Below are 27,977 nucleotides of genomic sequence, written 5' to 3' on the forward strand. Positions count from 1 at the left end.
TCAAAAAAGATTTTTTGCATTGTAAAGCTGTGTAGAACTACAGCTTTTTTTTTCTTTATTCAAACTCTGTTTTGCATCAAAATTAATTTTTCGTTCATTTTGGAAGGTAAACTTTTAAGTTGTTATAACGTTACTTATTTCACTATATGTATATATCGGTATAGGTTGAATAGTCTTGATGGTTCACTTAGAATATTGCAGAGGTGTTGACCACAAGCACAACATACATGTAAAACCATAAAGCAACATCAGTCTGCACAGACTTCCAGTGAAGTAAGGACTAAGCTCCTGGCACTGTAGCTGTAGAAGTGCCTGTAAGGTATTTTAGACACCACCTTATTAACTAAGCTTACAACCACCTCTAGGGGAGCTAACTGTAATTGTAATCTCTAGATCTGCGCAAAACTACTGGCAAATTTAATATTTAACTTTTTTTTTTTCTTTTTTCCTTGGGGATACGTGTGTGTGTCATCAGTAATACCCACCAACTGAAGTAAATTTTAATTATTATTAAAGGACTGTTAATCTTATCAGGGGAGTGTCAATACCAGTCTGGATGATCAATCTTCCACTTTAGGCAAAGAGATCTTAGGGAGAAATTGAGGAAGTTTACCAGTTCATGTTCACCTTATCTCAACTGCTCTTACAAACTGATTTCTGTCAGAAAACAGCGACCGTTGTCAGGAACGCCTGGGATGTGTTTTCCTTTGTAGGTGGCTGTATTAGCCTAAGCGTTCAGCCTGCTGTTAGCAACCAGGCAGTAAGTCCCGTTGAACACAAAGCATAACGCGTACTTCTCCCCTCAGCTAGCAGGCGTTAGGCTCAGGGATCCGCTATCAGAAATCGTCGCTAGCTGCACCATCACGACGGCGACAACTGCTGTTTTCCTCATTCCCTCGCAAGCGGAACCGCAACGGTTGACACAGAACTTGGTGAATGTGGTACCGAAGCTTAAAACTGCGATACGGTAACACAAAAACCCGCACTCGAAACACCGCACGTTCACCAGACAGGTGTTACTTCGTCGCCGCAGCCTACAGACACCCGCCCCCCGCCCCCCACGAAACAGCCCCAGCGGAACGACCGTTGGCACCGGGAACCGCCCCCCGCGCGCGGGTGGCCGGTGCCAGCGCGCCAGCGGGCGGGGCAAGGAAGCGGAGTGCCGCCGGCGCACGCGCAGGCGGGGCTCAGGGGTGGGGCGAGCCCGTTTCCCCGGCGACGCTGCTCCGCCCCGCCGCGCGCTCCCAGCGTGCCCCGCGCCCCGCGGGACCCCGCCGGGCGGAGGCGCCGGCGCCGGCGGGAGGTGAGGCGCCATTTTTAAATTCCTCGAACCGGTGGCGGCCGGTGGCGGCCACTGGCGGCTGGGCGGGCCCGGGTGTGAGGGGTAGGACACCGTCGAGGAGAGGCAGCCCGGCCGGGCCGACTGGGGCCTTCCTCCCTGGGGCCTCAGTCCGGGGCCTACGAGCTGGGAGGCCCTTCGGCCTCGGCTCCGGCCCTGCTCGTTCCTGCCCTGGGCCGTCGGTTACCGAGCAAAGGGCTGCAAAGCTGGGAAGAGAGGCCGGCAGCCCCTCCCAGAGTGCGATCTTTGTCCTGTGCCCCGTCTGGTCTGGTGGTAACAGCCTGCGGCAGCCGCCGTTGCCTGGTCGTGGGCTGGTGGGTGTAGGAATCGCCCCGCGCAAGCCCGGAGCGGTAAAGTTCAGGGGTAGGAAGAGCCCGCTCGCTGCCAGGCGTTGAAGTGTTTTTACTTTGCATGCTTTCTTTTCCACCAGTGAGCTTCGGCCATCTGCAGTTAGAGGATAATGATTGTTTTTCCGCACTTCTGGATGTATGACACCCATATTAGTGTTGTTCCTCTGACCAAGCTCCTACGTCCATAAGTCATAGGAAAATTAACAATAAAAACGCCATGGTGACTTAAGATGGCTTGCTTTGTGTCACACATGCTCTTTGTCCACGTGGTGTAAGGTGCATATAATCGTATTTCTGCCTACAGGAGATGTAGGATACATTTACTAACATGAGACCTAAGCCCTGTCTGAACATCTCTATTTTTAAGTCAAAATGAAATGGAAGTGATTTTTCAGAAGAGTTTTGGTTGTGGACCGTAGAACTGTTTGTGACAAGCAGCTGTCTGTATGCCCGAGTAAAACTTTGTATGAGATTCTAGCAAGCAAAAGTTTCTCGTATGTTTGAAGGTCTCTTGTCATGAAGAAACAGTTGAAAGCATATGTAGACTAGCTGTTCTTGAGTACAGCTAGATTTACCAACTATAGTTCCCATACAAAACTGCAGTTTGATCAGTAACTGCTATTAGTTTGACTTAGTAGTGTATGTGGCTAAAGCAATAAGCTTGTTGCTTTTCACCAAATAATTAACCATATCTATAGTATAAGACAAATTAAAAGGGTGATGCTGTGTGCCTTGTGTAGGGATGGACCCTGAAATAATGTATGCTTTATTGTTCTTGGAATCTGTACTTTGAACAGTCTTGTGGGGGAAGTGACAGTAGTTTGAATGAGATTGGTAACTTCTGTAATGTAGAAGCCATACAGATGTTCTCCAAAATTTCTGCACTTAGGCATACAAAGGTATTGTTTATTTTTTGCTGGATTCTCTACAGTGATATCTGAGTAGTATCCAGATTATGGAACTTCCTATAATAAAGGTTTTCATGTTTCTCTGTAAAATTTTTTCCCATATATATATATGTGTATTTATTTAAGGTGATCACTTTGGCTATTGCAAGTTGCTGATGGTGATTTAATAGAATATGGACTTTTAAAGTAATGAGAGGTATGCTATCATATTTCTCAATTTGTATATAATTTTGTATTGTTTTTTATTCACTTGATGTTCATGGGAAGTCTGATCTCTCGTGAGTGTGTTGCATAGTCATTTAAGGTAGAATTTATTTCACTTAACTTTGACTGTTAAAAAGCTAGGTATCTAGTCCAAGGCTGTGGTTCCGTGAACATCTGAGCTCATGATATGACAACCCTCTGCTCCTGAAAGGAGAAAGCCTTGCTCCTCCTCCTGCCTATTTACTTGGCTCTTTGTTCCTTTCTCCTAGCCAGTACCAGCTGCCTACTTTCACTGACGATGTAGCTTGTCAGATTTTTCCATGAGCTGGTGTGACTCACTGACCTCACAGGAAAACTAGAGAGTGTTTTCTGCTTGTTTAAGTGTGTTGACTTCTTGAGTTAAACCAGTTCATGGAAGGTTCTGATGAATGACAAATCTAGGAATGGGGGTGAAGAAAGGAGGAGTGGAACCTCCCATTCCTGGTGACAGTGAGCTCTTATATTGGATTACACTTTTTCAGTAGTCCATTATCTAGTCTTACTGTAGACTCTTAAGCTGCGATGAGAAGGGGTAGTGTTTGAAGAGTCACTTTCATGAGGCTGTGCTTCCTTTGAGTGTCTTGCTTATTCTTTCAGGTAAATGGTTTATTGTTTCTCAAGACCGTGGCTGATTCCATTAGAAAAAATTAAAATATTAAACTGTACATTGTGTGAAACACCTGTTTGGCTTTCAACAGTTTTGCTGAGAATTTTACTGCTTGAACAAAATATTGCACAAGGTTAAATACTGTTAATTTTTTCACCAATAGTTGCAAAATTACATTCGTTGTATCATCTGTTTAAAACAGTATTCAAATAGGATAAATTTATGTGTTTTAAGTGTTGCTCTGCTATGGAAAGCAGAGTCATGAGAGAGTTACATGTGTCATGCAGGTGAATTATCAGTACAGGCTGAAATAATGGAATTTGCTTATGTGAGGTAAGCTAGAAGGAAGCCTTGTTGTAAACAGCATACAATAAAAATAAAAATTTTAATATAAATAAATAACATATTGATATCTTCATATTTTTCTCTAAATGCAGGCATTCTTACCATTTTAAGTGCTTGTAGCAAAAAAAAAAAGTTAAAATAATATAGCTGAAAAATCTTGTAAAAGAAGAAAAGCCCTCTCATGGTTTATAGATGTAAAGAAGAGAGAGATGTGAAGCAGGTCTTTAAGCAATGTTTCTCACGGTATGAAAATAAACAATTGGAGAAGAAAGGCAAACCAAAAGTGATTCTTGGAAACGTAATTGAGTTACTTCACTTAGCTAGATATTCTACAATAAATATTGCTATTTTAGCTACTGAGTGTGCATTTTCTGGGTTTCAGGACTCTGCACTGATACCTTTATATGTATACCTGCACAAAATGATGTTAAGATTTCAGAGTATGAATTCAGGGCAAATGATACAAGTTTGCTGTTCTGTAACATGGTAAAGTTTGGCAAATATATAGGTGGAGAAATAATTTTAAATATAATGTGGTTTTAGTTTCTTTAAAGTGTGTTTTATGGTTCTCTACTCTTGAACAGATCTCCAAGAGAGGAAGAAATTTGAACTAGTGTTCCTTTAAAGTATGTTTCAAAAATTATGGGTGTAGTCTTGTGTAATTCTGAAGATTATTTAAGGTCTGTTCATTGACTATAAGCAAGTACTGTAAGCCACAGGATCAGAAGAAATTCTTGTTAGTAATATACTTAAATTATTTGTAGCCCTAAACAATGTTGACTATTGACAGTTCACTGCCAGGACTTATTTTATGATTTTGGGGAAAAAAAAAAAGTTTTTTTTTTTTCTAAGAATGTGATTATATTAAATATTGGAAATTGCTATTAGTGATTTCAAGGAAAGAGCTCTTGTGAAGTAATAAAATCTCTGTTACTGTAGTTTGTTTCACAGTCCCCAGGAATGCAAGTCATGAAATTTGCCACTAGATGTCCCTGCAAGCCAAAGTAGTTTTGTTTCCTTAAATACATGCTGCTTAGGCTTTTGCAGTCTGAAACAATTGTTTTGTAAGCTACAATTTTTTCCCTCTGTTCTTTCCTTTTTTCTTTTTAATGAAATCTTCATGCAGATGAACACAGGTCCAGATGTGTGTCTTGCTTTATAATTTGTGCACTTTTTGACAGTAGCAAAAGCTGTGAGGAGAGAATATACTTCCCACTGGCAGCATCTTGGAATTGAGAATACAAAAGGTTGCCTTCCCATTTATCTTTTTCTTTTGGTTAATATGCTCTCAAGAAACACCGTGTTTTCTTGGTGTCTTTGACTTTGTATCTGTTATGCCATTCCAGAAATAATTCTTACTTAAGTAAGCTGCAGGATTCAGACCTGACTTTAAATCCTTTAATCCTAATTCTGAGCTTTGGCTTATAGTTTGGTAGTTACATTTGGTATCTGTAGTTTAGGAAAGCAAAGATCTGAGACAGAAAAATACTATTACGTGGTGGTTGAGTTGGGTTTTTTTTGTTGTTTTGTGGGTTGTTGGGGGGAGATTTCTTTTTGTTTGGTTAGTTTTGGTTTTTTTTACAGTGATCATGATAACCCTGTTGGTATGCTTAGAAATTCTTAAGGATGTGCTGCCTTGGGTTTTCTCTGTGTACCAGGACTTTCTGTCCTTTTACATGGTTTATTGTCCTTAGGATCACTGACCAGTTTTCCTCACACAGCTGCTGGTTTAACAACTGAAAATATCTTTATATTGAGTTTGGAAATTGCTGGTGGCCTTGGTTTCTCAACAACCAACAAAATTCAGGAATGAAAAATAGATACTGTATTGATTAGAAGGTTCTTCAGAACTTGTGCTATTAGTGTTTGAAATTGGTTGTGCATATAGCCCAGTCACTGAGGGAGAATGTTCTTTGTTCTGATTTCTTCCCCCTTATTCTCTCAGCAAATTTGGGTAAAACAGGATACAAAGTTGCTGTTGTCGCTTTGCCTATACTAGTGTTGTAACTGTGGTAGATTTTCCTCTGACCTTTCCCCATCTTAGTGATGGAGGAAGGAAAAATGGGAAAGAAAACTTAAATATAAGACTCTGACATTATTACGGCTTTTAGTGGAATGAGCACTGACATCCAATGTTTATTTTCCTATATGGAAGATAGATTTTCATCTTGCTTATAGTTCAGAGGTTTATAAAATCAAATGGTAAGTGTTTAAATCTTTCATGGATCTATGTTAAAGAGTGGAATGGTACAAAATATTATATATTCAACTGTATATGTAAAGAAGGTGAGGTATTTGCAGTGATGGTGGCGATTTAACATTTTTTCTGAGTTTTACTTCGTAAAAAGTTGCACTTTGTAACTTTGAATTGCCCTTCGTAGGCTGCAGCAGTTCTTAGGCATCAGTCCAGTTATGCCAAAAGCTAAAATGGCAGAGTAGTTGGTTTTAAAGCTTTCTAACTTCCCTAAAATTCAGTTACCATCCTCCCTCCCCCAGATCCTTTAGAAGTGTCAGTAATGATCAGATTAATATATCTTGCTTCTAATATCGAAAAGAACTAATGAGGCATATTAGAATACTTCCCATTTCTCAGCATCTGTTGATTTGCAGCTTTCTCACACCAACCTGATATTGCTACATTTAGCAAAACTCTTTCTGAAAAGGTCATGAGAAACCATGAAATAAACCTTGAAAATGAGGAAGTGATGTGTATCAATGATATATTTCAGGGCTGAACTTTGGGCAGGTATCTTCCAGACTGCTCATGAATCCTTAACTCTTCTCCAGAGAGGGCTTGATAGGAGTTCAACAATAGAGAATTATCTGCTCTTCTTCCAGCTGAAGTGATGATGTACATCACATGGTAGTATAACTTGTTAGGATAGTTTGTGACAGGCTTGGACTGTGATAAGTTGTAGTAAAAACTGTATGTGTCTGATGTCTGTGGCCTCTGCTTGAACTCTGGTTAACAAGGCATAATTAGGACATTGGTAGCATCACAGTTTGATTAGTAAAAATAAAATTTCATGTAATCTGTCAGATAGAAGTGCTCGTGCTTATCTTGTATTGACTCAAATAATCTCAATGTTTAAGTTTATTCTTTGCCCCTGGAAGGGCTATTACTTTTCAGGGCAGGCAGAATGAGCAGAGAAGAGTTGCCCTTTCAGTAGAGGTTTATAACCTGAGTTACAGCAGAGCCAGAATTCTTCTGTACTGAAAGCAAAAGGAGTGTGTGAAATCTTTGAACTGTGAATTGCTAATTACATGTCCTTGTATTTGTTCAGGTAACTTGGTCTTCTGGAATGTCATCAGAAAAAGTGGATGGCATTGTAGAATAGTTATAAGTTAATTTTTATTTTATTTATATTGTCTTCTCCATATTCAACAGTCGTTATAAAATGGATGCTTTGGGCAGTCTCCTTCCTCCTGTGGTTGGAAACGGTGATACAGCCAATTCACAAGAATTACAAAAACTTCTGATTGATGAAAAAATGCGATGTGAACACCATAAAGCAAACTATCAAACCATAAAGGCAGAACATCTAAGGTACACTGGTTTAAACAGGTTTCTTCATTTGAGCTGCTAAAAGGTGAAGCTAAATGTTAGGTGGAAGGGATTTGTGTGCGTTAGCTATTTTTGTATTTAAGGACAGATTTGAGCATTGTTCATATTAAAAAAAAACCAATTCAAAATACCATAAGACATTGCAGATGATGTTTCTTCAATACTTTTCATGCTTGCAAATGTGGGATAACTTTTCAGTATATTACAGGAAGAGGATATTAACAGCTTAGTTCTAACTTGGTATTTGTATGTTTGCTTCTGCACATGTTCTTTGGGCTTTAAGATCTAATTTGAGAGGGTAAATATAAAATACGTATTTTATCTTGCAGATTACAGGAGGAATATACAAAATCACAAGATGAACTGAAGCGGTTGTTAGTTGAAAAGCAGACTGTACATGACAAATTTCAGTTTCTTCTTGCTGAATATCGAGAGGAGTTGCTAAGTAAAACACAAGAGCTGGAAAAACTGAAGATACAGGTGAGATAATTTACTGGTAGGACTTAATAAGAATTTTAATCCTGTAATAGGGTCATGCATATTTGTTTGTTACATGTATATCGTAGCTTGAATATAATTCACATATCTTGAAATTCACCCAAGTGAGTAATGTTTCTTCTTTAGATTGACTATGGGTTGAAATTACTGTTTTCTTGTTTAACTGAATCTTCCAAATCCTGTTGTTATGTGCTATGTTAATAGTAAGTCCCTCAGTCTCTGTCTGTGCATGCTCTCCTGTTGTGGGGAGAATCATCTGCCCTGGGGGATAACTTAGATGCCTAAACCTGTTAGGGTAAGTGACTGGAAAAATAGATATTTGTTTTGCTTCATGATGACAGCTTTCTTAATTTAAAAAAAAAAACCCTAAACACACACAAAACCAAACAAAAACCCCCAACATTTAAGATAACTTGGATGATACTTTCTATAACTGCTTGTTTCCTTGAACTAATGCAGGACATGTTCTTAGGAAACAAATATAGCATCTAACAAAGGACCTCAGACTCAGAGTGCCTTGGTACCATAACTAGAATTAGTTTTCAGGCACTTTGGGGTACAGATAAGTGGAAGAAAAGGGGATGCATTTTTTTTAACACTTTTTCTTGGTAGATAGTTTGCTATATTAATAACCATACCCAAGCAAACTTAACAAAATACCATGCAGCGTGGAGGTTAAGGCAGGGAATCTTTCCTGATCTTAGTTTCATTTCAAACCACTACCCTTGTATCTGTTGGAGAACATGTATCTAATGTGTTTTACAAAGAATTGGTTTGGTATTGCTCATTTTGATTCTTTGGGGTTGGTTCACTTACTGTTTAAGTTTTACCTGGTGCTAATTTATCTTTTCTGTGAGACCACTTTTCTTTCTCCCCCTCCCCCACAAAGGAGATAAATCTCTTGGCAGTTCAGCTTGACATTTGTATTGCTTCTACCAGTAAATACTGACATTTTAAATGCTTCTGTTATCTTCCCAGAATATTTTTAGTTCACTAATATAATGTTTTTTTGCTTCTGTAACTACTACTGAAAAATCTTTAGAAGAACATAGAAAATTAAGTAGGATTCCTAAAATCATATTTGAAATACTTTATTCCTGCCTATTTGTCCTACCACAGAGTAAATAAATGAATATGACTAGTTATTTATGATACCTTTCTGTCTTAAGGTGCTAACTCCTCAAAAATTAGAATTGTTAAAGGCACAAATACAGCAGGAATTGGAATCTCCTATGACAGAACGTTATCGGAAGCTAGAAAATGTAAGTTGTAAGTATTGAAATTCTGTTTCATTTAGAGTAGTGATCACCAGTTTATAGTTGTTCCTAAAACCTTAGGAAATTAAAACTGGAGGGGGAGAAAAGTATGACACACTTTGGTACTGTTGCCCCAGGCAGTGAAGGTTGAAACCCTAGAAGAGGGAGGAGGAGGGATTCAGTTCACCAAATATAACTTGGAAAATGATGGGAACATTGCATGGACATCTGAAGGAAGTAAATCTGAAAATTTCTGTGATGGATGATTTTGGGTTTTTTTTCTAACTTAGGAGGTGGAAAAATACAGAACAGAATATAACAAACTTCGTTATGAACATACTTTTCTGAAATCAGAATTTGAACATCAAAAGGAAGAACATGCACGTATTTTAGAAGAGAAGAAAATAAAATATGAGGCTGAGGTATGTAGAATGTTACAGTAGCTTAAAATGTATCTGATGACAAAGCTGCTCAAATGTTGTGAAAATGTTAGTACTTGATGGGTTGTTAGTTTGACACCATTTCATAATGTGGTGTTTGTTTCCGTTCTCTTAATTCTCAAAGTGCTTTTATGACTTAGCCTAAAGCTGTTGCTGTGGGTTTGTTCAGTGGTGTGTCACAGTATCATTCGTGCTTTTATAAATAAGAATAGATTTGCCTTCTGATAAATGACATCCGGTAGTTTTCCTTAATGCTTTTTTTAATCGCATTTGTGATGGAATTTGAGACATTACGCTAATCTGAAATTAATAAGATATCTGAGCAACCGATGTAAGTTTAGATTTTAAATTACTTATGTGGCAACTAATCCAAGAAGGTGGCCACAGAAGATACTGTTAATACCAGACAAGGGTACATTTTTGCAACTAAGTTGGATCATGACAGTGGGGGTCAAAAGGAAACTGAAAACTTTGGTAACTTTATTTCAGTTGTATTAACTCTTGAATAAACCATTCATTAATTTTCTGTTTCAGAATTGGGCTTTCAGAAGTGGAGCTAAATAAATTGCCGGCTTATTTATGTTTTAAGTATATGCAGCAGTGTAAATGAGTGTTGCATATGTCATTTGCATATTAATTTAAGTATTTGTCTGGGAGCATATATCCTAAGATGCCAGATTTGAATGTATTAACCCAAACATGAGACACAAATCAAAGCAGTCATCACTTTCAAAATAAATCCAAAGTTGCAAATGCAGTGCATAAAAAACAGAACAGTTGTCCTTCCCAGAGCTAAACCCACATGCTGCTTTACAGCCTGACTTTCTTGTGGGCTTGTTGAGTTTGTGCTAGTCCTGCAGCTAATTAGCACACTTACAGAGAATGAAACTACCTTGAGCCCAGGGCAGAACGTGATCTAGTTTTTCTCTCCTAGAGAGAGAGAAACCTTCCATGCCATTTAGCACAAAGAGGCTACAAAAACATCCTAATTCTTAAATGATGGTTTGGGCACATCATGCAATAAGCATTTGAATCTCCTCATAAAAGGGATTTGGAAGGTTTTTGCTACAGAAATTGGCTTTGCTCCATAGAGATCGCTGATGCAACTTCTAAAAGCGTTGCTGCGGATCACTGTTTGGACTAGTCTTCAAATATCAAGATACCTCTTATGTACCTTACTTTCTCACTCTTTTGCCCCCAATATTACATCCAGCCCACATAACTAATTTTGAAACACTACAATCTATATATTTATGTTTGTTATTTACCGTCTCAAGACTAATTTGTACCTATTGTACTACCTTGTAACAGAATTTTTCCTCTTAATTTTATGTCTGACATGGTTAAGTCATGTTGGCTGTCTTGACTTACTAGCAGATTTGAGTTCTGTTGTAGTTATAGAATTGTGGGATCATGAGCTGGAAGAGACATCCTTCTAGTCCAACATCTTGCTTAAAATGTTGAAGTGTAATGAGATCAGATTGCTCATGGTCCAGCTGAGTCTTGAACGTCTGCAAGGATGGAGATTCCACAATCTTTCTGGGCAAACTATTCCAGTATTTAACAATCTTCATGGTAAACTTCTTCCTAATTTCTAATTAGAATTTCACATGTTCCAACTTGTATCTGTTGCCTCTCTCCTCATCACAATGCATCTCCTTCTCTTCTCCAAGCTGAAGAGGTATAGTTCTCTCAGCCTGTCCTTATATGTCATGTTCACCAACCCCCTGACCACCTTGGTGGCTGTCCACTGGACTTGTTCCAGTTTGTTGTTATTCTTTGTGTACGGGACACAAACTCCAGATGCAGTCTTAAAAGTACTGGAAGGGGACAAAGGATCACTTCCCTGGATCTGCTAGCTATCATTCTGCTAATCTGCCAGGATGCAGTTGGCCATCTTTGCTGCAAGGGTACTCTGCTGACTCATGTCCAACTTGTTGTCCACTAGGACCCCCAGATCCTTTCCATGGAACTGCTTCCTAGACAGCTGCTCCCAGCCTGTACTGTTGCATTGGTTTACTCCATCCCAGCTGCATGACTTGCTCTTGTTGAAGAGGTTCCAGTCAGCCCATTCCTTCAGCCTGCCCAGATCCCTCTGAAGAGCAATTCTGCTTTCCAGCATGTTGACCATTTCCCCCCACTTTGGTGTCACCCACAAGCTTGCTGAAAGCGTACTCGGTTCCATCATCCAGGTCACTAACGAGGACATAATCAGTATTGGACCCTGTACTGATCTCAGAAAGACTCCACTGCTTACAGTCAGTCAGCTGGGCTTTGCACCTGTTTGAGCCTGGCAGCCCTGCCAGTTTTTCACCCATATTTCCATCCACTTTTCCAGCCATTATCTCATGAATTTGGTGAGAGAGAAGATTATGGGAGACTGTATCAAAGGCCTTGTTAAAATCCAGGTATACAAGACCCATTGCTCTCTCCTTGTATGCAGTGCCAGTCACTTCTTTCTAGAAAGCACAGAAGTAGATCAGGCATGATCTGCCCTTGGCAAACCCTGCTTTCCATCATCTTGTCTTTCCTGTGTTTAGAAATGCTTTTAAGAGGTTTTGCTTCATAACCTTCACAGAGGCTGGTGTGAAGCTGACTGTCCTGTAGTTATCTGGATCATTCTTCTTGATCTTTTTGCTCTTCTTGATGATGGGTGTGCTGTCTGCCTCTTTCCAGTCATCAGGAATGTTCTCTGATCACCATAACTTTTAAAAGATGATAGAGAATAGCCTTGTGATGATACCAGTGAGCTCCTTCAAAATGCTTGGATTCATTCCATGAACTTGTATATGTCCAGTGGATTAAATGATCCCTAACATTTTCTTCCTCTATTCTGGGTGCTGTTTTACTCCCACAGACTGCTGGGGGGCTTAGGGACATCTGAGGCCTAAGAACAAGCCTTACCAGTGCAAACTGAAGCAAAAGAGGCATTGAAGAATGGGTCTGTTGATTTTCCTACTCTAAGAAAGCAAATAAATATGAATGTAACTTCTTAATATTTTAAATGCACAGTGCTGCTGTTTCCTGAATTGTCAACTGCGGTATTTGTTGCTGCCTGACACCTAACCAATGTAATAGCTTTTATTTTTCTGATTAACAACTATCAGATTTCAAGGCTGGAAAAAGATAAAGAAGAACTCCATAATCAGCTGCTTAGTGTTGATCCCACGAGGGACAGTAAACGTGTGGAGGCACTCTCTAGAGAAAAAGCACAACTGTATCAGAAATTAAAAGGCTTAGAAGCAGAAGTAGCAGAACTGAGAGCAGAAAGAGACAATTGTGGTGTGCAAGCAGAAAGTGTTCAGAGAGTACAAATACGACAGTTAGCTGAGATGCAGGCTGTTACAAGGTCTTTAGAGGTAAGTTTTATTTGTTTGTTTTCTAAATTTTGCCTCCTTGTAGATGTAGTGAGAATAATGCTTGGCCTGATTGAACTGTCATTGAAGTCACTGATAATTTTGCCATTGACTCCACGATTTGAATTTGTACATTTCAGATTTAAAAACAAATTGTAAGTACATTGGGAGTCATGTACTGCCAGTTCAACTTTGGAAAGGTGGAGAGCTCAACTGAGAGATTCTGTTGAATGATCTCCTTCCTAAACATGCGAGTGCTATCCACGTTTGCAGTCAGTAAGATGCTCATGCCAGCACTTGTCACTTAGCTGGAGTTAGAAACCAATGACAATCTGTTAATAAACTGCTACAGTAAATTTTTCATTCTTTTAAAAAATATCATGTGATGCTCCTCTGTTTCTTTAATCCTTTCCTCACGTGTCGTCATCTTTCTCGCCTACCTGTATCTCTTCTTTCTCCAACACATTACTGGAACTGTTTAGTTCTTGGCTGTTGCTCTCCCTTAAAGAACCTTTGGTATTTCTGGCCTGTTGTATGTTTCCCAGGGTTTCACTGTATTCCTCATCTGTGGTCTTCAGTCCTCCTGTCAGTTCTTGCTGTCTCTCTAGGTAGTGAGTCTCTTTCCATGTAGATTTCTTGCACGGTTGCACCATACAGATAGGTGGTTCATTTTTCTTGTTACTGTTCTCAGTGTTGTCTACCTTTGTTACAAAATGATCTGATCACAACTTAAAAAGTGCTGTAATATTCTTAATTTAGAAAACTTACAAGAAAGTCCTGCTAGAAATAGGTCAGTTTGGAAAAAGGAAGGTGAAATTGTAGGTTAGATTACCTTTTTGATACTTAGAAAAGTTCAGGATCTTAAGTCTATAATACAGTAATTGCATTTTATTTCCTCTTCATGATGCTAATTCTTCAGTTAGTATAACCGCACGGGCCAACACATGACATCTTTCTGAGCACCACTTACTGGTGTTTACAGCCCAGTAATTTACTGGTAGTAATACCCGCTTCATAACCAAGTTAGATTACCTCTGCTTCTTGTGAAGTAGTATTGAAAATGCGTATGATTATGTGCCAGTAGTGTTAGTAAAACCAGTTATGACTTTTGAGTAAAATTCAAGACCCTTGTTGTATTGGAACATGTTGTTGAACAAAGATAAATATTTATCTATTATTATAAAATAAAAAGGGTCAGTAATATCTGAAAGCCCAACTCCATTGAATGTCTCAAGTGAATAGCAAGATACAGCCCTGCTCCAAAAAGCTTACAAATATCTCCTTTATTCAAGGCAGAAAAGAAGTCTGCTGAACTACAGATTGATCGAATTGAGAAAGAACTGCAGATGAGTCATGAGCAAAACATTCTCTTAACTAGCAAACTTCACAAATCTGAACGAGAAGTCAGTTCCTTAGCTGCTAAAGTAAGTGTTTTTATGGTATCTGAAGTACATTTTTCATATTCTGTTATGTTTTTCTATTTTACATTAAGAATAAAGTAACAATGTCTTCTGCTGTGACTTAAAATAGGTTTGGAATTTTTTTCCCAGTTTCAGTTGGAAGATATAGAATATGTGACTGTCCAGGAAAAACATCATCCCTAAAAGAATCTCTTAAGATTGAGATTATGCTATTTTTGTTTCATTTTCTATATCCTTTTCCTAAACAGAACGGGCTCGAAGAGGTGTCTTTATATTCATCTTTCTAGTACTCATGGAAATAGCTAGATTTATTTGACGAAAACAAGCATTACTTTTTCATAAAGTGTGTAAAGTGCAATAGAGGTTTAAATTGACACCACCACCACCACCACCCTTTTTTTTTGTTTTTAATGGAGCTATGGTTTCTGGAGATCTTAAAAAGTATCCTCTGAATGGGCTATGTTAGCTACAGGGAAGTGAGCTGCACTGGAATCACCTGCGGAGACTTAGGTTATATTAGAAGCAGGATAGTCACATTAGCGTAGCATTCTTCTTGGCCTAATGCCAGCAGAGCTTGTACAGAAACATTTCTGTACAGCACGGCATCGTATCATCTTAAGTAGATCATTGTCTTGCAACATGTTTGAGTATCTGAGTTACTGGGTTGGCACCAGATCTTAGAGGGTTTGTTCCATGTTTGTATGCTTCCCCGCTGCTGTGTCTTATTCCCTCCTTTCTAGAGAGAATACCGGGTAATAAATTTTTATCACGTCTATCAGTTCCTGGTAGCAAATTCTAATCCCCTGTGTTTTCTTACCTTTCTGGAGAGGATTTAGTTAGTTCTGAACTACCTGTAAAGCGGGTAACTTTGGTCTTGTATATCTAGCTGAATGCAGAATTATTTTAAGCTCTATGTTGATTTACAGCTATCCTGCATTTCTGAATATACTTTTCCAGAATAACACTGACATGGATTTTGTATGGGTACAGCAGTTAATACTGTCATAATATGCCTCAGGAAAGATACAATACAGGAAGAAAACTTTAACACTTACCATAGTTGTTCTTTAACAATCTCAGATTTAATTCAAAACAGTACATATTTATGAGTGTGAAGTATTTAATTTTGGTCCTTAATCCAAAAAAGTTTTAATTTACTATAAGACTAGGATGTACCTATACCAGTATTTAAAGCCTCTTTATACAACGCGTCATATTTGTCTCACGTAATAATAAATACGAGGGGAAAACTTGTGTTAAAGATTGCTTAGTCAATTGTCTATTAGAATATATAGGAAATTGTTACAGTCTTTACTTCTTGTATCAGCTGGTGTTCTCTGCTCTCCTCCAGAAGCAGGAGAAAATTAAAATATTCAGTGGTGTTTCTTGAAGGGAGGGAAGTAGAAACTAATTTCTATACTAACCTCCGCCACCTCCTGCACCCACTCAAAGTTGTTCCTGAGCACAGGTGCACGCATTTGTCTTCTGGATTTTGCGCCTTTAAAAAGCCACCTTAAATCTTTGTAAGTTGCCCTGAAATGTTCTCAACTTAGTATTTAAGCATCCAAATCTACCGTGTAGTTACTTAATAAGCTACTATGTCATTCTTAACCTTTTGCCACTTGTATATGCTAGCAGGTTGTAATTACATTTGTCATTGTGAATGGATTTTCATTATAAGTGCTTTCCTCCAGATATTTAATTCTCATTGACCATGTAATTACTGCGTACAAATGCCTAAACTATAGAAAGTTTCCATGCAAGCAGTAATTGTCTTTGATTTGATGTTCTTAAAGCTCCTGCTTTTATGAGGCCATTTGATGTGTATGTCAGAATTGTAGAGAAATATTTGATTTTAAATGTACTTCAAAACTATGAAGACCTGGATTTTAAGAAAGTAGGATAGCAATCCAGGAACTCAGAGGGACTATAAGTAGTTATAATTATTTTTGAAATATAACATGAGCTCTCTGACTTAAAGCTATCCTGGATTTTCGAGTATACTTTCGAAAATAACACTGACATGCGCTTTCACAATATTTGAAATTACTTGGGGGAGCAGTTGATAATCTGGTTTTTGCATATCACTGTTTTGTTTTACTTAGGGAGATTAAATTTAACTTTATTTAGCTTGTCTCTGAGGGATCTTTAGTCACAAGTGAAGTATGTGTAAACTGACATGCTAATGCTTGAGTTAGCAAGGCATCAGGGTCGCATGCAGTTTAGAATAGCATCATAGCAAGATATTTCCAATGAGTAGTCTTTTCAGAAATACCCCCAGAGGCTAGCTTGTAGAATGTATAGGATTTACTCGGAAACGAAGTTTTCCCAGGGAATCCTGCACATCTGTGCATACTATCACCCAGGCTTCTTAAAAAGAGTAACTTTTCTACACTGTAGCTTGTAATAACTGGCTGGTTAAAGATGAAATACATGTCAATGGTCAGACAGCCTGGTTCCTGGAATATATGTTGTATTTGAGCCCTTTAGGTTTTTTTAATCAAGGAATATACAAAACGTGCGTTTCAAGATGACTGACAACTCATTCAATAATCTTCAGTGTGTGACTTGAGGAATTAATTAAAACCTGTAATAGCACTGTTTATGATTTGGGAATCAGGTCATGTCAATAGCTTTAGTGTTACAGTACTTAATAATCACCATTAAAAATTACCTACAAGAGTGGATATTCTGGATTGGCTTCAGGAAAGCAGTGGATGAAAAAAAATATTTAAGGTATGTTTAAAATAAACATAGTCCATGATTATTTGACAGACGTTCTTGTTAGCAAAGTATCACATGGAAAACTTACAGCAAAGCTGCGAATATATATATATATATTTATTTTAGTTGATTTTTTTTTCTAATTCATAGGTAGAAGAACTTAAACATTCACATAAATTGGAAGTAACAAATGTCAAACTGGAGGCAGCAAGAACAAAGAGTGAGGTAGAAAGAGAAAGAAACAAGATTCAAAGTGAAATGGATGGTAAAATGTGCAATTAACTTCTAATGATTTCTTTTGTAACTTCTAGTTAGAATTCTACAATTATTTCTCCTCCAAACGTTCCCCAGCAGCCCTCACCTGCTACTTCTGGTCCAGGTCATAGATCTGATAATTCATTTTGTATCTGAAATAACTGTGGTGTTTCATTTGGTCTACGAGGTTAAGAAGAACAGTTACAGTAATTTTGCATTTATGGAAATTAGTGAATTTGTGACACAGTTTGAGAATTATCTGTTTCAAATAATGTACTTCGTATGGTTATTTTTCCTGTTATTGCCAAATTCCAGAGTCTTTTATGCTCTGCTTGAAACCTTAAGGTACCATAGGGCTCCAGTGGTTGTTTTGTTTTCTGAATCTGTGTCTGTGGAAATGATAACAATTGGGTAAGTTTGCCATGTGAAACAAAAGACTACTTCTAGCTCGTTCTTTGAAGAAAAGAGGCAATGTTCTAAGCTACCTAATACAGCAGAGTATGTAGGCAGCTTGAAATAGCTTTCTAGAGTGAAAAGGCCAAGGCTTTCTAGTACTAGTTATGTGTTGATTGAAATCACTGCACAGCTTCGAAGTGGACTGTCCTCACTGATTTCCCATGACCCCACAATAGTACCTTTGTCTTCCTGGAATAGTAATTTCTGTTCACTTGCTTTAATATTAGTTCTCCAAGAGCAACTCAAAAGTGGTGCTTTCTGCATCAACAATGCACTTGCAGTGTATTGCGTACTAAAAATGTTGGACCCTATGAAATATGAAACTAAATATGGACAAGATTTAAGCTAACCCGAACTTGCTGTGGAATCCAGTTTGCATCACAGAATTAGCTAAATAACCAGGAGTCGTTGTTGTGGCATGTTGGCTTATTTGCTAGTGAACACAGGTGTCTTGGTCCCAAGTTTTTAATTTGCATCTTTTGCCTATATAGTAATAATTTTAGAATTGCCATATTTGGTAATATGAGTGGATTAAAAGGTGAGATTTATTGTAGCCAGGTTACTACAGTTTCACTGATAACCAATTACTACTTACCATAAACTTTTCCATAAAAAGTAAGTAACAAATTTTCTTGCTTGACCTTTTTGTAGGTATTGTGGAACACTTCTTTTTTTCTTCTTTTTTCTTTTTTCTTTTAAATCCAGACATAACTGCTTATCAGAAATTGCTTTAGAGTTTAAGTCTATAAGAATATCAACTGTTGAATTACTTTTGTATGTTAAAATAGTAAACCGTCATAGACTTTCTACATAGAGATTCTAGTGTAACAGTTACTCTTCAAAAGTTTTTGAAATGTTGCTGTTATGCTAAGAAAGGCCAAGTCTCTTTGTTTTTCTTGTTTTTTTTCCCTCTTCATTCATTCTATCGCATGAATTGTAATTTTTGGCTCCCTTTTATCAATTTATAAAGTTGTTTTAATACTGCATTTTATCAGGTTGATATCAATAATGACATTTTAACTTTTTTTAATGTATAATGCAGGATTGCTGTCAGACAAGGAAATTCTTAAGGCAGCTGTTGAACGTCATAAGGTGCTTTTAGTAGAAAAGGATCGGGAGCTAATTCGTAAAGTGCAAGCTGCCAAAGAGGAAGTTTTTGAAAAAATTGCAGCCTTACAGGATGAAAAGTATGTTTGTTGATTCACTGCTCAGCTTCTAAGAGAGGAGTGTTTTGAGTAACTTTAAAAAATGTCATTCTTAGCAACTGAACACTTCTGGCATTTTTTCATGATTCTTTTGTGCATGTTGAATAATGCCTCAGGTTAGAACTCGAGAACAGATTAGCTGATCTAGAGAAGATAAAACTGGAACAAGATACTTGGAGACAATCTGAAAAGGATCAGTATGAAGAGAAGCTACGTGTTGTACAGGTGGCAGAAGAATCTAGCAAAAAGGAACTTCAGCGTTTGCGGTAGTGTGGCTTTTCTAACCTTAACACGCGTTTCTCCATCCCCATCGCCCACCCCCAATTTCTTTACAGTAGTCAGTATAAAAGTTTACTTTTCAGAGATACATAAATGTTCATTACGGTAAATTAAACAAAATAATCTTTTGCATTGTGTAAAGAGAGGGCAGAATTAAAAAGGTGCTGTTTAAAAAAAACCAAAACCACTACAAACCCAAAACATTTTTCATCCAAACCTTTAAAAGCCAGTACGATGAAATGAGAAGTCGTGCTCCAAGAGCAAACAAATCAACGTATTTCTTACTCCTATATGAATTGTAATAATCAATAAAACTGTATTTTTAAGCATTGTTCAGTTAAATAGTTATCGGCCTTTCAAATTATTCTATTGTCAGACTGATTTGTCCTAACTTCTAGCATCTGTATTTTAATTAGATAAGGATGTCTTATACAATTTCAGATTAAAAATTCAACAGCAAGCTATTCAGACAGAGGAACTGGAAGAAAAGAAACAGGAAAGTGCTGATCTGAAACAGGTATGGTTTTATTGCATTGTAATGTTTTATAGAGAAAAACAATCTTTCCTGCAGTTGCCGTGTCCAGTGTTTGAAGGTTAGATTGGCTTTTTTTTTCCTGAGGGACAAGATGCGTACAACAGATTTTAGAAGCCAAAATGTTCAGAAATCAGTCATACTCTCCTGGACCTTTATAGACGGGATTATAGCTTTTTGCTTCATGTACATTGTGGGTAGCAAGGATTTCAAAGCTGAATGTTTATAGACTGGTATACTGAATACAGTTATGCGCTGTTTAACTGGAGATTCAGTTTCCATGGAGACTTAGAAATTGTTTCTAGGTAATGCATTGCATTTACACTGCATCTCTCATCTGAGGTTCTTCAAGTGCTTAACAGATGTTTCATAAATGAATAAACGGGTGTAAAGAGGTATATTTCTATTGCAGAGTGAATTGATGGCAGTGTTGAAAATAAAACCTAATTCTTTTAACTCCTGCTTGCTCATGATGTTATGTTTAGTAGGTAAGAACACAGCTGTGCATCAAAGTAGTCTGCAAGCGGTGTGCACTTGAAGTTCAAGGCAATACTTGTTTTTTCTCCAGAAATCAGAAACTAGGGTATCCGAGTGTGCATGTGGGGAGAGGAAAAGGAAAGGGAAATCATCCTTTCAGTGTGCTGCTGGCTGCAGAGGTTGGACTTCTCGGTCTCTGAACTTACTTGTTTTTGTGAACTGCTTGGTACAGCCACTGCAGGCCGTAACGCGTTGTGCGTTGTGAGAGGGAAGAGTCTTGGTAGCTCCACAGCTCAGCTACTAAATGTTGTGTGGTGCTCTAGTGCTGTTCAGCCCTGGGGTTTAATGTCAGATTTCTTAAGTTTTGGGGGACACATCAGCAACTGAAGACTTCTGCCTCCCTTTCTTTTTCTCATTTTAACTACAATAGAATTTCTTCTTTGTCTAGTAGTGATTTACTATAAAGCTTCTGAAGAAGCTGTTGAGTAAGGAGAAAAGGAACAAATAAGAAAGGCCTATGAAAAGCTAATACAGCCAGTTGGTGTCTGTGTTTTGCTCTATCTCAGTATCTCAAAATTAGTTTAGTTATTTGCATACCTTCTCAAATGGAAAAATTTCATTTCTCTGTAGCAAATCCATGACATGCAACTCCAACTTGCCACAGTTTCTCAATCGGAAAATGATTTACTGGAGTCTAATCGGAAGCTGAAGGAGATAATAGAAAGATTGAAACAAGAATGTCAACATGCAAGGACTCAGGCAGAAAAAGCTCAACTGGAAACAGAGAAGTAATTTTTTTCTTCTTTTTGGCTTTACTTTTCCTTTTCATATTGCTTGTATTCCTTTCATGTGGATTATTTATGGATTGTAGATTCTGGATAAAGTCTGAAATTAAAAATGAACAGGAAATATTGGACAATTGTAAAAAGTGGCCATACCTTCTGTTATGCTTGTGGTAACTTCAGATATAGGAGTTTGTTTCCGTTCATGTCTGTTACAATTCTTGAATAGTGAAATATATTATTTTTATAAAATGAGACCGTATTTGTATTGAAGTGGATGCAGAGTTTCACACATGGTTCTTTTAAGAGTGTTTAAGCTTTGATAAGGTTTCAGGGACTCAGTCTGTATATGTGTGTATATACTTTTTCCCCCTCCCACTAGATCCTTTTAGCTGATACAAGGCAAATAAAAGCTTATTGGATATCTTCTAGTTGCTTTTATCAAAATTAGAAACAATTCCTTTCCTTTTTTGCATGAGCTTGACCACATACAATCAAAATATGCTCATAAACGCCGTAGGAAACCTGATCTTGTTCAGAGCCCATACAGTAATGAACACCTGTCTGGAATCTGGAGATTAATTTGTCAGTTAGTCTGAAATGGCTATTTAATATTTCCTAGACTAATAACCAAATACATGTCTAATTTGTACCGGATTATTGTGTGGTGGGTTTTTAAAAAATTCAGCATCCTAGATGAAATAGAAAACTTCCAAGGAGTATCATGTGGCATGTTTTTGTTTTAAGTTTGCTGCAAGTTGGTACTGCAATTGCTGCGTTGTCATTGGTTGAAGTATTGCTTTTCAGTTTAACATTTGAAGAAATTATTGCATTAGTACTGCAGAGTATGTTCAGTTGTCAGTAGCGTGTTAAATACTTTGGATGGTTACTTTAGGAAGGTGTGTTCTTATTTTGAGTGACACATTCACTCTTGTTTGAGGCTGTCAATGTCATTTCCGTATTTATGGGCCATAGACCAGTCAGGAGCAGGTTTTCCTGGGAAGGCAGTGGAAGGAACTTGGCAGTCCTCAGGGTTATTTGTGTAAGTATGTAGGTAACAGGAGACGCACCCAGGCTGATACTGCAGAAATTAAGCAGCTTTGCGGTCTACGTGTAAGTCCTCCAGGTCTGTCTGACTGTTACCCTGTGACCCTTAGGGCATGTTTCCATTCTTTTTCTGACTCTGTGGGTGATAGGACTTCCTTCCTCAGCTCAGATACGAGCTTGCACTCCAAGAGTTGCACCAAAGCAACTTGGCTTAATGAGGATCAAAAGATAAGAAAGCCTGAGAGAAAAAGTTTCAGATAAATAAAATAATGCCAGTTGAGCCATAAGTAGGCAAAGCAGCTGCGTGTCTGGCCATGTCAATCTTAGGCTCAGAAATGAAAATATGAAATGAGAAGAAGGGCTGAAGGCAAACTATAAGACTGATACAGGTCAGAGATGAGCTCAAACAGGCACTTGTTAAGCATTTCAGGAACAGCATTACGGGCATTTAATAAAAAAAAAATCTCATGACATTTTTAACCACTGTCTCCATTGAAATTCTTTTACTGTTAAGTAGTGCTTTTGAAGAAAGCTCTTTGGTTCCTGGGTAGTGGTAGTTATTTACAGTCAATGGCAACATCTACTAAAAGAACTGTGATGGATACCACGTGGGCCAGGACCCTGGTTCTGCGAGTAGATGACTCCAAATACTGGTACTGTGGGGAAGGAAGGGAAAGGCTGTTTGGTGAGAAATATATGGAGATTCATTTCTTAAAATCTGCTGCAAGAATCTCACCACTTGATTTTTTTCATAGTAACATAGTTAAATATGCAGAGTTCTTGTCCGCTTTGACCCACAATGCAGATAGCCCAAACAAACAAGGCAGCAGAGAGCAACTGGCTCCTTTCCTATCCACTCCTAGAGATCACAGCCTAATTTTAGTATGTTTTAACCATGCAAGGGCCTAAACAGATAGCATCTGTTGTTGGTCGTGTGTGTTCAGCTGGAGCGTTGTCTAAGAGCCATGTCGGTGGGAGCTTCCTGTTGTGTTGGCGTTTGTTTTGGTCGGGAGAACAAACTGGTCAAGTCTGTACTCCTCTGTTACAAAGGCGTAGTAAACTGCACAGGGCAGCAACCTATTCTCTTATATCTTGCCTCCCAAACTGAGCAGGCAGTTGTCAGCTCTTCTGACAACGGATGGTCGGCATAGGTGTCTACTGTTGAGTTCTGGTGTGATTATTTGATCTAAATTTAGAAATTTTCCATGGATGGTTTGGTAACATGCCAAACCAACAAGCAGCCTACAATTATCTAGCTTATTGGAATCAGTTTTCAAAATATGCCTCATAGTTGAACAAAACCTAAGATTATGTTAATGCATGGGTTCAATTTTAGTGAATCTTGAGCACAATCAAATTTAGATCAGGTCCTTCAAGTATATAAAGGCAGGAGTTGTGAAATATGCATCTATTTTAAGAGCCTTGAGGCATTCATCAAACACACTGCTTTGTCTATATAACCTCTTAATCTTTTTACCTGATTTTTTCAAAGGACTTTAGAATACAAACGTATTGAATGGCTGGAGGAGAAGCATATGCTTACTCAGCGCATCACAGAGAAAGAAGAGAAATACAACCAAGTGAAGAACAAGCTATGTCGAGCTGCGGTTGCGCAGAAAAAGGCATGTTGGCTCTTCCTTTATGAATGATCCAGCTTATGAAAAGTTCAGCTTTACTTTGGCCAGATAGGGTTGTTTTATTATTAAGAGTTTATTCACAATCTACTGAAGATAGTAACAACTTACATAGATTTTTTTTTAAGATGAGCATAGATCTAGGTTGAAGTGATATGCAAAAGAATATTGCAGCTAACAACCTTGTTATAACGCCATCAAAGATTTTGTGAAGCTGTGTGTGTGTGTGTGTGTGTGTGCATATATGTGTGTGTATATGTGTATATATATGGCTATTTAACAGGTGGACTCCTTGATTAGTAAGGATGATGTTTTGGATACCAGACAAATGATGTTCTGCTTTTCCTTTATGGACTATTAAAATTTTATACCTTCTCCCAAGCTTTTTATGAAATAACTTGAAAGGAAAAGCTGATGAATTGTTTATAAAAGCTCAAGATTAATTGGCAGTTTTATATATTGGATGTATACAGGTTATGAAACTGGCAAGTAGCTTTTAAGGTTGTTAAAAGTTGAGGTCAACATGAGCGAAAAAAATAAAAGCAAGCATACATTTTTTTTGTCATGTTTATACTTCCTTTAAATGACCATGTATAAGTATGAATTTTGGAATTCTCAAATACAGTTAACGTTTGTTGGCACAGTTAGTCACTGACCAATGAGCGACTGACAGCTGTGCATCTCTTGTTTCCCATCACGGGGACTCAGAATGTTCAAACACCACCGCAGTTCTTAAGGAAGGAAAACCCTAAAAACTGTCACAGCTTGGAAACCATGTGCAGTGTATATTTAATTTTCACAGGATCTAATCTATCAAGGCATTACTTAGCTCTGTTTGAAATGTCTGTTTGACAGAGGAAGACTCTCAATGATAATAAACAAAGGAGGATGCAAGAGAAACTAGAACTTTTGGAAGCCAAGATAGAAGAGCTAGAAAAAGAAAATCAGGTGCTAAATAGGTAATAAACTTCACTTTTTCTTAGCTTGAAAAATGATGTATGCCCAAGATCTGACTTACAAATACAAAGTAATTTTGAAGATACTTGACACTTAGTTTAATAACCAGAGTCCAATCTAATGATGCTTCCAGCATTAGAATTCTTTGAATGAAGCCCATTTAGGACGGACAGCTAAGAGCTCATGAGACAACTGCCAGGCTGTCTCTGTGGGAAGAAATGGAGGGAAAATATCTGATGCACGGTTGCAGGAATCCCTTCAAAAGAAGGTAGCTTGTAAAAAAGGAGGTGTGGCAGTGAAGCAGTGCTAGAGTTGAAAGTACAGGATGTGAAAATCAGTGGAAGATGGGAAAGAAAAAGACTTCAGAATTGCAAGAGAAACAGACTTAGCCACCTCTTTGAAAGACAAACTCAATATTTTTTTCTTTTCATTGAGTACCTATGGAGGGCTTGATTCAAATAATTAATGTACTGTGGCTCCTGGGGCTCACTACTGTGAATGCTATTAGAAGCTTAATTTATTCCGTGTAAATTGTAATCTGTAATACAGCAGAGAATTTATTGTGTGGAGGGACTTTTAGGTAGACGTTTAGGCACAAGAACATACACAGATCTTCCACCTTCCAGTTTTTCTGGTATATAGTTTTCCTTTGTAGGCACAATAAGCAGCCAAGTACTGGTGGAGAGGTATGCTTCTGTGCTGGGATAACAAAGATCTTGAGCAATATGGAACCTCTTTTTTTATTAGGCAGAATGTTTCCTATGAAGAATATGCACACCTCCAGAAGAGACTGAAGGACTTGCAACGTAGACACAATGAATTCCGGAGTTTAATTCTGAATCCTAACATACCGTCGCTCAATCCAGTCAGTATACTGTCACCATCTGCCTTGCCTCCTGGGCCTGAAGTGTCCTTCCCCCTTCTTCAGGTGGTGATGTATTACAGGTTGTGAAAACAATACAACAAAAGTGGGTACCGGAACAGTCCTCCTTTACAGACCTCAGTCTTAAGGAAGGAGTGTTTGGTCTTTGAACAGAGGAAGGAAACATGGAGGAATGTTTCTGGTGATGTTCCCTTCCTTGCAAGAGGAAGGAGTTCTTGAGAGACAAATGATACGTTACAGAACGTAACAAACAGGCAGGTTTAACCTGCTTCACTGTACTTTGTCATTCTCCTGAGAGGCTTGAAATGGCTCCTCCTGGGCAAGAAATGCCACAGCAGTGTTCTCACACCATGGTTTCATTATTAAAAAGCGGTATTGCTGCTCTTGACTTCTTGTGCGATTAGAAGAGTTTTACTTGCTGTGGTGAGCTTCTGAGGGTGAAAATCTCTCTGGCTGAGGTTGACCAGGCTGACTTTACAAATTTTTGGTAACTGAGACCTCGGGTCTGCGCACTTCTTCGTCTGAGAGGAGGAGCGCCTGCACACATGTTCCTTGCTGATGCTGTTCGTGAACGTCAGAACAATACCCACAAAACATTGAGGAGTAAAATGTAATGAATAAGGATATGTTGGACTTCACAATTCTTATTTTAAAATAATTAAAGAAAATAAATTATTGCTCATTTTGGTCCGTAGTAGCTGTGCAAAATGTAATAGAGCCTCTCCTTTTTTTTAATTCAAGGAGGAACAGCATCAGAGAGAGCTTTCCCTGCTTCGCAAGCGGTTGGAAGAACTAGAAACCACACAGAGAAAACAGCTGCAAGATCTTGGACCATCCAGAGAGCGAGCGATGGTGGGCACATACAGGGACTTGGCTAGAAACAAGGTTGCTGGAGAAGGTGACGCGCAAAGTGAGGACTCCAAATAAAGTCTGTAAACTCCGCATGCTGTTAGTTTTTAATAGCTTATCCTTTGTACCTGCTTTTGATATTTTGTCAAAAACATGCTTGTATGTGCCTGAAGAGCATAAAGTATATTCCACATAGTTTTGTGTTTATTTTTGATAGACTGTCGTAAATTATCAGATATAATGGCTCAAAACAAAAGCGTTGAAAAATTAACTACGTTTTGAAATGTTTTTACATAAAGGATGTAAAATTATTTGGAAGTCAAAATATATGAAATAGTCACACGAAACTTAAAAAAAAATATTTATCAAGGTTTGGGTTGTGCTGACATTTAAAATAAAAATGAAAGGATTTATTAAAAAAAATTTATTTTAAAACTTACTTGATAATATCCTCTTCCTCCTGCAGCGTAGAAGTTTCTGTATCAGTGTGGAGTTTGCTGGGTTCCTGTTTTGCTTGGAACGGTGCTGTAATCCACATTTGGGCTGTTATTTTGAAGTTGCCATGCAGGTAGGGAGGGTGAAATGAAACGTGCTGAAAACTTTTATTTGCTACCCTCGACAATGTGCCTCTTGTATTTTTATAATGGGAATAAGCAATAATCAGGTTTTTTTAATACAATGTAGTAGAGATGAAGTAAAACAAATTGCCTTCACTTATGAAAAGATAAGTTTGTATTTGTTGCTACTGTAATTTGTTTACTTAACTGCAATAAAATTATTTATTCAAGGTTGAATGTATTTATTTAAAGTATTTTTTTTCCCTTCCTTATCAGTTTAGTAGCAGAAACTTGTAAAGGGTCAATTCATTTTTTTGACTTGATAGTGAAAACTTTCCTGGAAGTGTAGAAATTATTTTATCTGGTTTTTGTCTGGGTTTTTCCCCCCCCCCCCCAAATACTGCAGTGAATGTATGAGACAGTGAGACATGCAGTGCCGTTTCTTTGCCTAGCTTATTTGGCATTGTTATTAGGCTGTAGTAACAGACAGCTGAATAACTACGTTGCATGTGGTGACGCTGTCATTGATTCAGCTTCCCTCTCCAGAGGCTATTTTAGATTTTTCCAGACAGTGCCGAAGTGTAAGGAATGCACCGCGCTTTCTTGGGGATTTCTTTAGACTTCTCTGAGGAAAAGAGGTTGGCTATTAGAAGTAACAGAAGCTACTTCTACTGTCTCCTGCAGGATTAATTTGGAAAAAGTAACTCTGTGCCTGAGCCAGCTTCGCCAACTGTGATGTTCACCAGTATACAATGGTTGCAAAGAGGTAGCTCTCGCCAGCCTCGCGTTTCTGTCCCTTACCCTGGTTGTGTGGTCCTCAGCGAGACTTTCACCTGACGCCACGGGGCAGGGAGGGCGGTTTGCACCAACTAGGGAAGCCTCAGAGGCCAGGAAAAGGGTAATGGCAGGAGGAAGAAGTGCAGTCATCTACTGCTGTGTGGGCTCTCTTTCCCCATCTGTCTGGGGCTCTGGGCAAGAGGCAGTCCCTGCAACAATCCCTCCTGAAAGTAGG

General features: G+C 38.2%; 1 protein-coding gene across 4 annotated transcripts; it reads left to right on the top strand.

The window, feature by feature from the left end:
- The first annotated feature begins 1,244 nt into the window (after nt 1–1,244).
- Nucleotides 1,245–27,202, top strand: CEP83 (centrosomal protein 83). 4 transcript variants are annotated; one of them, XM_075080639.1, is made up of 17 exons: nt 1,245–1,303; nt 7,181–7,339; nt 7,687–7,837; nt 9,025–9,117; nt 9,402–9,533; nt 12,659–12,910; nt 14,200–14,331; nt 17,203–17,317; nt 18,806–18,950; nt 19,085–19,234; nt 19,689–19,764; nt 20,887–21,044; nt 23,578–23,707; nt 24,575–24,678; nt 25,424–25,604; nt 26,301–26,469; nt 26,875–27,202. In XM_075080639.1, exons 2-17 carry the CDS (start codon nt 7,191–7,193, stop codon nt 26,877–26,879), a joined length of 2,142 nt encoding a protein of 713 aa, XP_074936740.1. In that variant the 5' UTR covers nt 1,245–1,303; nt 7,181–7,190; the 3' UTR covers nt 26,880–27,202. The 4 variants fall into 4 exon arrangements, with proteins under 4 accessions (XP_074936740.1, XP_074936739.1, XP_074936741.1 ...); XM_075080638.1 differs by lacking the exon at nt 26,875–27,202 and having other exon boundaries at nt 26,301–26,814; XM_075080640.1 differs by lacking the exon at nt 26,875–27,202 and having other exon boundaries at nt 25,424–25,541; nt 26,301–26,814.
- The last annotated feature ends 775 nt before the right edge of the window (nt 27,203–27,977 follow it).

This window comes from Phalacrocorax aristotelis, chromosome 1 (assembly GCF_949628215.1).
Source record: "Phalacrocorax aristotelis chromosome 1, bGulAri2.1, whole genome shotgun sequence".
NCBI classification, from domain to species: domain Eukaryota; kingdom Metazoa; phylum Chordata; class Aves; order Suliformes; family Phalacrocoracidae; genus Phalacrocorax; species Phalacrocorax aristotelis.